General features: G+C 37.5%; 1 protein-coding gene across 3 annotated transcripts; it reads left to right on the forward strand.

The window, feature by feature from the left end:
* Positions 1-422: 422 nt before the first annotated feature.
* On the forward strand, positions 423-5555 carry LOC107773014 (inositol-pentakisphosphate 2-kinase-like). 3 transcript variants are annotated; one of them, XM_075221705.1, is made up of 8 exons: positions 423-595; positions 712-821; positions 1771-1974; positions 2379-2526; positions 3013-3053; positions 3199-3309; positions 3554-4153; positions 5217-5555. In XM_075221705.1, the coding sequence occupies exons 2-8, from the start codon at positions 720-722 to the stop codon at positions 5358-5360; spliced, it is 1350 nt and encodes a 449-aa protein (XP_075077806.1). In that variant the 5' UTR covers positions 423-595; positions 712-719; the 3' UTR covers positions 5361-5555. The 3 variants fall into 3 exon arrangements, with proteins under 3 accessions (XP_075077806.1, XP_075077807.1, XP_075077808.1); XM_075221706.1 differs by having other exon boundaries at positions 424-595; positions 720-821; XM_075221707.1 differs by having other exon boundaries at positions 426-595; positions 5144-5263.
* The last annotated feature ends 3945 nt before the right edge of the window (positions 5556-9500 follow it).

The following is a 9500-nucleotide window of genomic DNA, read 5'->3' on the forward strand; positions in this document are numbered from 1 at the left end:
AATACAGGAAATATAAATGCATTCTTGTTAATCCTAATTCCATAGACATATAGGCATTAAGTTAGCTTGAATATGCGAGTAAGAACTCGACAGATTCTTATGGCGAGTAAGTGTTGTGGTTGATTTCCAGTTATTTCATTACTTGATAGTCTCTTACGTAGTAAATTAGTCACTTACATATTTTGTGAGAAATCTCTTGAATCGATAAGTTATTTGAGTTTGAATCAGTCAAAAGTTAATCATAAGTTTCTGAAAAAATGATATTTTATTAACTACTCTATTACTTGACGATCACGTATACTTGCGGGAATGTGTTTGGGCAACACCCTTGTGTAAGTGTGAGAAGACATAAATCCAAAGCTTCACGCACATGACGTCAGCGCATTTAATAATAAGCCGCAACAGGTGTCCCCACAATCCCCCAGTCCCAACCAAACATCATAGGAACTAATCAATAAGCCACTCTCTGTCACAGAGTAATCCTCGGCGTCTCCGATCCGGTAATCCGCCGAGTTGCTAGGATTTTCCTGTTTTCCTTTTTCACCACCCCCTTCTAAATAAGTAAATCCACAATCTCCGCATTTCCAATTCTCAGGTACATTTCTTTATAAATTTCTCTATTGTAACAACATTCTTCTCGGCTCGAATTACCTATTAAGTATGATTTATTCTTCTTAGAAATATATATATATAAATGTGTATTTATATTAGGTTAGCAGATGGCTGTGGTGTTGGAGGCGAAGGATGCAGGAGAATGGACTTACAGAGGAGAAGGGGCTGTCAACCTGGTTCTTGCTTATAATGGAACCCGTTCTGATTTTGTATGTCTCAATTTCCTGTTTTCCCCCTTCTTTTCATTCTCTTCACTGTGTAGGAACTCTTTTTAGCAGAAAAAAGGTGATGCCTTTTTGGCAGTATATTTATAAGAAAAGATTCTAGGATAGATGAATATTAATTCCATTTTTTTTCAAAAAGTTTTTTAGGAAGATCCACCATGAAATTCTTTGCTTTTCACATAACCATTTTATGGTAATAGTTGGCACTTTTGCATGAATAAGTTCATGTATTTTACCCACTCATCAGAAAACGACTGCAATAACTACTATGCTTTCACTCCAAGTTATTTGGGATTGGCTGTATAAATACTCATTATTCATTTTGCTTTGTTTGGAACCTGTTTCACCTTACTCAAGGTATGTATTCTTAAGTTTTCTCCCTTCCCTCCTCCCCCCCCCCCCCCACCCAAACCAGTGGTGGAGCCACAGTCAAGGAAGGGATTTCAGTTGAATCCCCTCTGTTGGAAAATCGTACTGCGCAAATAGGGCAAAAATAATATTTTTGTATATATAAACTTTTGAATCCCCCTGATATAAGAGACGTTTTCATTGTAGTTACAAAGGTAGTTCAAAAATTGCTTTAGGTCACAAGTTCAAAATTTTTGAATTCCCTTATTAAAATTCTTGGCTCCGCCACTGCCCTCTACCCCACAAATATTATTGTTGGTTGAAGAAGTGATTCCTGTGCAAATAAACTACGGAAGAGTAATTGGGTCTCCTTTCTTGCTTAGCAAATGGTTTAAGAATGCTTGTTGATTTTCTTGAAAAAAGGGAGATTTTTCTTTGATCCAGGAATGATTTTACTTTTTTTGCACTGAAGAATTGTACCAAATAAAATGTAAAACTGATTAGTGGAAGTGTTCTGGAGCATCATATTTTGTTAAGTCTGAAAAGGGTTTGATTTCTTAAGTGCATTTCTATTCCTTTTTGTTAGGTTGGAAAAGTATTGCGGATACAGAAGGTACCAAGGAATGGGTCTGAAAATGGGAATGGTTATTTAGGTCTAACCAATCAGGAATGCGTCTTGTGGAAAGAAGTTAATGAGATTGTATCAGCTCCTACAAGGGAAATAGCTCAGCACTATTTTGTGCAGCATGTGATGTGCCCGCTTTTGGGTCCTAGACACGTTGATGCAGGGGTGTGTTATGCTGCTAGATTCTTGTCATTTCGTATCTGATCTGGTTTTCTGTATATCATCTTTTCTAATATATGAATAGAAGAAAAATAATTTTTTCCCTTTTCCAGATACTTCTTTTCTGCAGTTAATAATAAGGCATTCGGCACATTTTCAATGAGTTTTTGATCCTTTAAGATCCTAGAGCATCTATCTATGCAGTTGCTCTTTTGTATGTGCATTCTTTATTTATTGTTTGGATAGAATAAATTTAGACCATCAATTTATGATGATCTATGAGTTTGAAGATTAAGTTTTGCAAGGTTGTAAATTTTGTTTTCCTTTTCTAGCTGATTCGATATATTCAGTTGCCTATATAGGAGCATGGTTAAATATCTACATCTTGTTTCTTCCCTTTTCTTTGACAGATTAGCATTCAGGTGACCCAAGAATTTCTGGAAACCGTTGAAAGCAATGTCCTCTCACAGCGTCCTGCTTGGCGTGTTGATGCTGCAAAGGTCAATCCCCTATGTGTTTCTGTTATGCTCATGTCCGATCATTCAATGTTCCCACTCGGTAATAATTTTCAAATCCTCTTTATCCCTTGATTCATCACTAAAATGTTAACATGCACATGTTTCATACCCTGTAGTAAAGAACTGAACATTATATTACAGAAAGCTGTTAGCATGGACCTATCAAATAAAAAGAGAACAATAGTAATTGGCGTCCCATTTAATAGACCAATAAAACATAAAACTCAGTAAATACCTCTGTTTTCTAAGGTCATAATCCTTCCTATATTACTTTCAATTGTTTGAGTGCAAAAATGGTTTTAATTTTTATGTCCTGATTTTGTAAATACTTTGTGGTTAAATCAATTTCATGCTACTACTAACAATATAACTGCAATTTCTGTTTGTTTCTTGAAAAAGAACAACAAAAATTCGCAGTGGATAGCTAGCTTTATAATCGTCTACATACTAACCAAGCAGGCTTAGATATGGACATTTATTGTATTTACATTGATTTCTTATGGTACTCACGTTCTCCTACTGTCAGGTATGTGTAAAGAGGCATGCAGCATTTCTGTAGAAATTAAGGTACTTGTATCCTAAAAGCTTTAGTTAGTCTTCCTCTTTATGCAGCGTTTTCTTCTTCTTCTTCTTTTAAAATGAAACTGTTTTCTATACGTTTCCATAGTATGTTTTCTCACGGCTATCTCCATTTTCTTTTTTTTGAAGCCAGCCTAAGTGTGGATTCCTTCCACACTCAGAATTTATCGCAGAAGATAATGCTATTAAAAAGAGTGTAACTCGTTTTCAAATGCATCAGGCTCTAAAATTGAACCAAGGAAAGGTAATATTGTTCTATCTGCAATTTATTCTTGAGATAAAGCTGTCTCTGGTGGATTTCTTAATTCCATTCCATCATTGTATTGCCAGAATTTTTTAAATCCCTCTGGTGGATTTCTTAATTCCATTCCATCTCATTGTACTGGCAGAATTTTTAAAACTTTTTGTGGGTCACTTTTATACTATATTCACTTTCCACTTACATTAACACTCATTTCTGTTTCTTTTTGGTACTTGCCCTATATCAGATATCAGAGGTTAGTGCATATGATCCTCTGGATTTATTCTCTGGATCCAGAGACAGAGTACGCAAGGCAATAAACAACCTTTTTAAGACCCCACAGAATAATTTTCGGGTTTTCCTGGATGGTTCTCTCATAATTGGTGGTTTGGGTGGTGGTGCAGACACTACCAGTTGTGAAGTTGGTAAAGCATTTGAAGATTCGCTCAAGCATGTAATTCAGGCAGAAGAGGGCATGCGGACACAATATTTTCTAGAGCTCATCTCCAAGACTGTCTGTAGTTCAGAGTTGTTAAATCGGCTTCTTGAAGTCCAGAAGCTAGACACAACTGACATTGAAGGTGCAATTCACCCATATTATAATGTTATTTCTCAGCCTTGCATGGTATGTGGACAACTAGATAAAGATCAATCATCGAAGAGATATAACTCTCTGCATTCAATGTCGATGGAGGAAAGCTTGAAGATTGTGAGGGACTACTTGATAGCTGCAACTGCAAAGGACCTTAGTATGATAATTAGTTTTAGACCTAGAGAAGCTGGTAATGTGGAATCCCCATATAGCATTGTCTCCTTAGAATCAACCAACCAAAGTTTTGACTGCAAGGTATTACTCTTTCCTTCTTTTGCTTAGTCTCCTTTCGATCTAGAATAACATGTTATACCATGTAAAATGAATCTTCTTTCAACCTGCCTTGGGTTCTAGAGTAATATGAATAATTCATTCTTGAATTTATTTTATATGGTGATACTTCAGGTCTAATGTCTACTAAGTTACTCTGACACAACAGTTTAGGTGCCGCACCGGTGTCGACACGACACTTGTGTGGGTGTAGGTATGGGATCCGAACCGGATCTGGTCCAACGATTTTGGTACTTTGACCATGACAGACGGAAAAATTCGAGACGAGATACAATTTGATTCCTAAAATCAGAACCAAAACTAGGATAAATTTAAAGAAAATAGTATACCTTATCTAGGAAATCAATCCTTTACTTATCTACAACTTGAGAGAAATTCATACTTTACAAGCTATACGTAAGTATTCGACAAAAAATTCTCATAATTTAGAGATATTTATATTTTTATTTTTTTTGAAATATTTTTAGCCGGATCCCCGCACCTTCATCCGTACTAGGATCCGAATCTTAGAATTCACATCTCGAAGGATTCGAGCAACTTAGAATGGCAATAAAACTTGAAAGATTTTTAATTGTAAAGTCGCATAATTTTGATTTACTTTAGTGCAACTTATTGTGTCGACTAAATAGCATTAAGTCATACCTAAGCCCTCTCTTCTAAAAAGAAAAAGTCATACCTCCCCCCTTCATCTGTTTTTTTATCATTCCTTTTTTCCGGAAATGGAACCAACTTCTTCGTTTAGTAGTTTTGAATCTGTATCAAGATAGGCTTTATACCACAATAGTTTCCATATTCTAATGGTGTGGCATAAATACTGGTTTACATGTTAAATACTATTGCAATCCACTTAATCTGAAATGCAGTTTCTCTAGAACCAAGATTGGTGACAGTGTGGCATTAATATTGGTTACCATGTAAATGCTAATGCAATCCACTTAATTCTGAAAAACACAGATTCTCTAGTTCCAAGACTGGCTTCATAGGTTTTACCAGTGTTAATGGATTCTTTTGGCTTGCAAATTGCTAGGCATCTTTCATTGACCTGGACTTGAAACCTTTGGAAAGGATTGAATACTACTACAGGTTAGACCAACAGATTGTCAGCTGTTATGTTCAGATGGTGAAGTCCAATCATCAACTCGACCACACTGGAAGCACTGTCGGAGCTTGACAATGAGGACAGTTTCTGGTGATCAATTCGGAGACCTTTTTGAGCTTTCTCGTTGATAGATTCCTGATGAAGTATCTTATTCTTGCCTTCTTTTTTGGTGACTGAAATTTCAGCGACGTGGTCACAACCCACCTTTGATGAGACATTTAATTGAACCTAATACTGTTTATCTTATAATGGATGATTCAATTGAAATAGAAGCATGCTAAATGTAGTTTTCGCTGGTCCAATTTTCACACCATCCAGAAGCTTAGGCAATATATGCTGTGCATCTGATATGAAGAAGAGTCTTAATAAGTAATAGAACAAGGAAAAGACCAGCTTGAGCTTCCTCTCGTCAGCAATATCACCTGCAAGTCTCTAAGTCTCACCCACTCTCCCTTCCACTAGTCTAATCTTGGTTGTAAATTGCTCTTGTCGTGCTGGGTTCTTCTGCAACCTTCGGCATCATTCAATGGTTACCAATCTGAATATTTTTTCTGATAGAACCTTGGGAAGAAACTCATGGTTTCCCCCTTTTACCTCTTCTTATTCGGAACAACGAATGAATTTTTTATTTATCCTTAAATGAAATTAATCAGCTAATATAGACTCAGGTGTTATTTACTTAAGTTAAAACTCATGATGCAGCGTCAACTTCTATAATAGAGCTGAAAGGTACCCTAATACTATTCATCAAAGAGGAAGCAGTTGTGAGTGCATGTGATTAACTGCATTTTGCCTGTGATTTTCTTAGAGTTATTACTAAAAAAATTATATGATTTAGTTTCTGCCTTTTAATAATTACTGTGATTTAAATTCTTAAAGAAAGTTGTAGCTATCTGTTTGACTCTGGAAGAAGAGGTCAGTTGAACCCAAGGAGAAAGAGACTTGTGAGGATCTCCCTCCCCCACAAGGATAGTGATATATCAACCACATAAGCACCTTCCCATCCCAAGACCACATGACCTATTTATTCGTACAGCTGGTTTCGGGATTAGTTTTGGTGCAAATCGTGAATTGGCACATTCTGCTGTTTGGTGAGCCAACAGGTGTAGGTTCCAGATTTGACACTACACCTCAGATCTATGTTGAATTTAACTCTATTTGTATCATTTACCCTTGGAGGTCAACCTTAGAGGTTGCTAAACCTTGCATTGTGCAACATCACAATGCCTTTTATATAGTGGATGCAGCGTGATTCCCCATATTTATGTTCATTCTAAGGTCCATCCTACTTTTAGTTGAACCTTATTGAAGGACGACATAGAACATGAAGAGAACTTTGCAGAATGAAACATATAAATATTTTACAGTTGCATTAGCTTTCTGCTTTTCATAAGAATAGTTTGACAGTTTTGAGAATGGCGCATGGTACCTGAGGTGACTTGTAATGTTTAATGGCATCATATTTCACCTTGCATTGTAATGTTCATGGCACATCTGTAGACTATTTTGGTCAATATCCTATCAAAATGTGATATTGTCATTATAAGTGATGGATATGCTGCTGTAGAAGAATTCCATCATGCATCCCAATTATGCTGGTTGAATGGGAATTGTCTAGTTCCAACTCTCACAACTCTCAAATAAGTGTTTCGGTCTTTCTGTTTTCCTATTTGTAAATGGATTTAACCTATAACGCTAACAGTTTAAAAAACTTTTACACTGTCAATGTTTATTACGTAATAGGTTATTTACTTTATTTTTCAGGTGACTAAATTAGATTTACTATAAACAGTTAACTGGCGTACAAAAGTTAAACTCTATTGATTATAAGACGAACATATTGCTCTGATTAAACAAGGAGCTTGAACTTGTATTCTGAAGTGATTATCGCTATTGCCTAACTGGGTTTAATCAGTTGACTCAACTGCTCTTGCACTCTTTTCATATAATAGAATGTTTTCAAACTGAAAAATAAAAATTAACTACATGGGAGTCCACTGTTCAAAGGTTTAAGGAGAGTGTTGTTTGAATCAGCCTGGTAAATATTGCTGCTATCAATTTGCTGGAAAAGGTCAGCTAGTAAACATACTCCCGGTTCCATCTCTTTCACAGGAAACATTACAACTGACTTCAAAAATTGTCAGATTTGGATAGAGTAGGCACTTGCCCTTTTTATGTAAAGTATAAATTGAAGGTTTTGGTTTTATCTAAATTATACTTTCAGGCTATTAATGTGGAAATATGTCCTTTTAACCTTGTATTCTAGGTCTAATGAAGCTCAAATGTTTAGATTCTACCAAACAAGTACTTCAACAATTGACTTCTTACTAAATGGAATGTCTACCTTCTTTAGTTAACAGATACTACTTAAGTACATTACTTTTGAGCGGTAGTGAAAATTCAAAGATAAAACCTCACCATAATATTCAGCATTGTACTGATATATAACAAATCGAGGAATGTGCTTGGTTGGTTTATGTCAAGTTTGTTTACCATGTGCAGTAAAGAAGTCTTTTAATACAACTTTGCGCTGGAAAAATTTAGTAGTAGCAAGTATTCTGTCCTTCCCCTTCGCATTGCTTGTGGGTTGTGGCTGTGTTGAGTCCTTATTTGAGGCCACTTCAGGTGTAATAAATGTAAATGGGAAGCAATAGATAAGACAATGAATAACTTTCTAACCAGCATTTACTCTTACTACCAACTAACACTGACAATATATCTACTATTGTACCAGAGCCGTCAGCAAGTATGTCAGGCAAAACAGAAGTAAAGATGGATGTTAAACAATTTCTGTTTAGCATAATTAAGGAAGTCCACAGGACGACAATTTATAAATAGTATCTATAATTCAACACAGCATCATTTTTTCCCACATTCTGTACTGTTGGGTACAATTCATTGTTGACACCATGTCATTAGCAAAGGTTTTAGTTCTTCATTTGATGAAAATGCTTTGTACTGTAAACTGTGATGATAAGTCATCTTATTTGTTCTAACAGGTTGCAGTACTTTTTCAGTTTATTTGTGTCTTCCAAATGTTCAGAAGTACTGAGAAACCTGACTCTTTTTGCAGAAAACAGTGGTGTCAGTGGATCTAGTTTGTTCAAAGTGCAGAATGAAGGTGATGAAGTTAATATCAAAGGTACAACAACAACAACAACCCAGTATAATCTCATTAGTGGGGTTTGGGGAGGATAGTGTGTACGCAGACCTTACCCCTACCATGAGATAGAGAGGTTGTTACGACCTAAGGAACCATATTCACCGCCCCACCATGGCCGTTCCTCGCTGTTTTGCATTTTACGGCCAAAAAACTAGAATTCCGCCCGATTCCCATATATTCGTGTGCTATAACCCACGCCTTCCTAGTGGGTTTCGGGCCCCCCGGACCCTGATCGCCTAAAATATGTCTGGGCTATCAAACACGACCTAAGGAACAATAGTCACCGCCCCGCCATGGCTGTTCCTCGTTGTTTTGTGTTTTACGGCCAAAAAACTAGAATTCCGCCCGATTCCCATATATTTGTGTGCCATAGCCAACGCCTTCCGAGTGGGTCCAGTCTCCCCGGACCCCGATCGCCTAAAATTATTCCGAGCCATCAAATACGACCAAAGGAACCATAGTCACTGCCCAACCGTGGTCGTTCCTCGTTGTTTTGCATTTTACGGCAAAAAACTAGAATTTCGCCCGATTTCCATATTTTCGTGTGCTAGAGCCCATGCCTTCCGAGTGGGTCCAGGCCCCCGGACCCCGATCGCCTAAAATTATTCGGGGCCATCAAATATGACCTAAGGAACCATAGTCACCTCCCCGCCGTGGCCGTTCCTCGTTGTTTTGCGTTTTACGATCAAAAAACTAGAATTCCGCCCGATTCCCATATTTTCGTGTGCTATAGCCCACGCCTTCCGAGTGGGTCCGGGACCCCGGACCCCGATCGCCTAAACTTTTTCTGAGACATCAAATATGACCTAACGAACCACAGTCACCTCCCCGCCATGGTCGTTCCTCGTTATTTTGCGTTTTACGGCCAAAAAACTAGAATTGCGCCCGATTCCCATATATTCGTGTGCAATAGCCCACGCCTTCCTTGTTGGTTCCGGGCCTCCCGGACCCCGATCGCCTAAAATATTTCCGGGTTATCAAATACGACCTAAGGAACCATAGTCACCGCCCCGCCATGGCTGTTCCTCGTGGTTTTGCGTTTTACGCCA

Source organism: Nicotiana tabacum, chromosome 9, assembly GCF_000715075.1.
Source record: "Nicotiana tabacum cultivar K326 chromosome 9, ASM71507v2, whole genome shotgun sequence".
Lineage (NCBI taxonomy): Eukaryota > Viridiplantae > Streptophyta > Magnoliopsida > Solanales > Solanaceae > Nicotiana > Nicotiana tabacum.

Bases quoted from the DNA above. Each gene is read 5' to 3' on its own strand.
- LOC107773014 (XM_075221705.1), top strand. From the start codon at position 720: ATGGCTGTGGTGTTGGAGGCGAAGGATGCAGGAGAATGGACTTACAGA. The intron at 822-1,770 runs GTATGTCTCAAT...CCTTTTTGTTAG, and splicing joins ATGGAACCCGTTCTGATTTT to GTTGGAAAAGTATTGCGGAT. The intron at 3,310-3,553 runs GTAATATTGTTC...GCCCTATATCAG, and splicing joins TAAAATTGAACCAAGGAAAG to ATATCAGAGGTTAGTGCATA.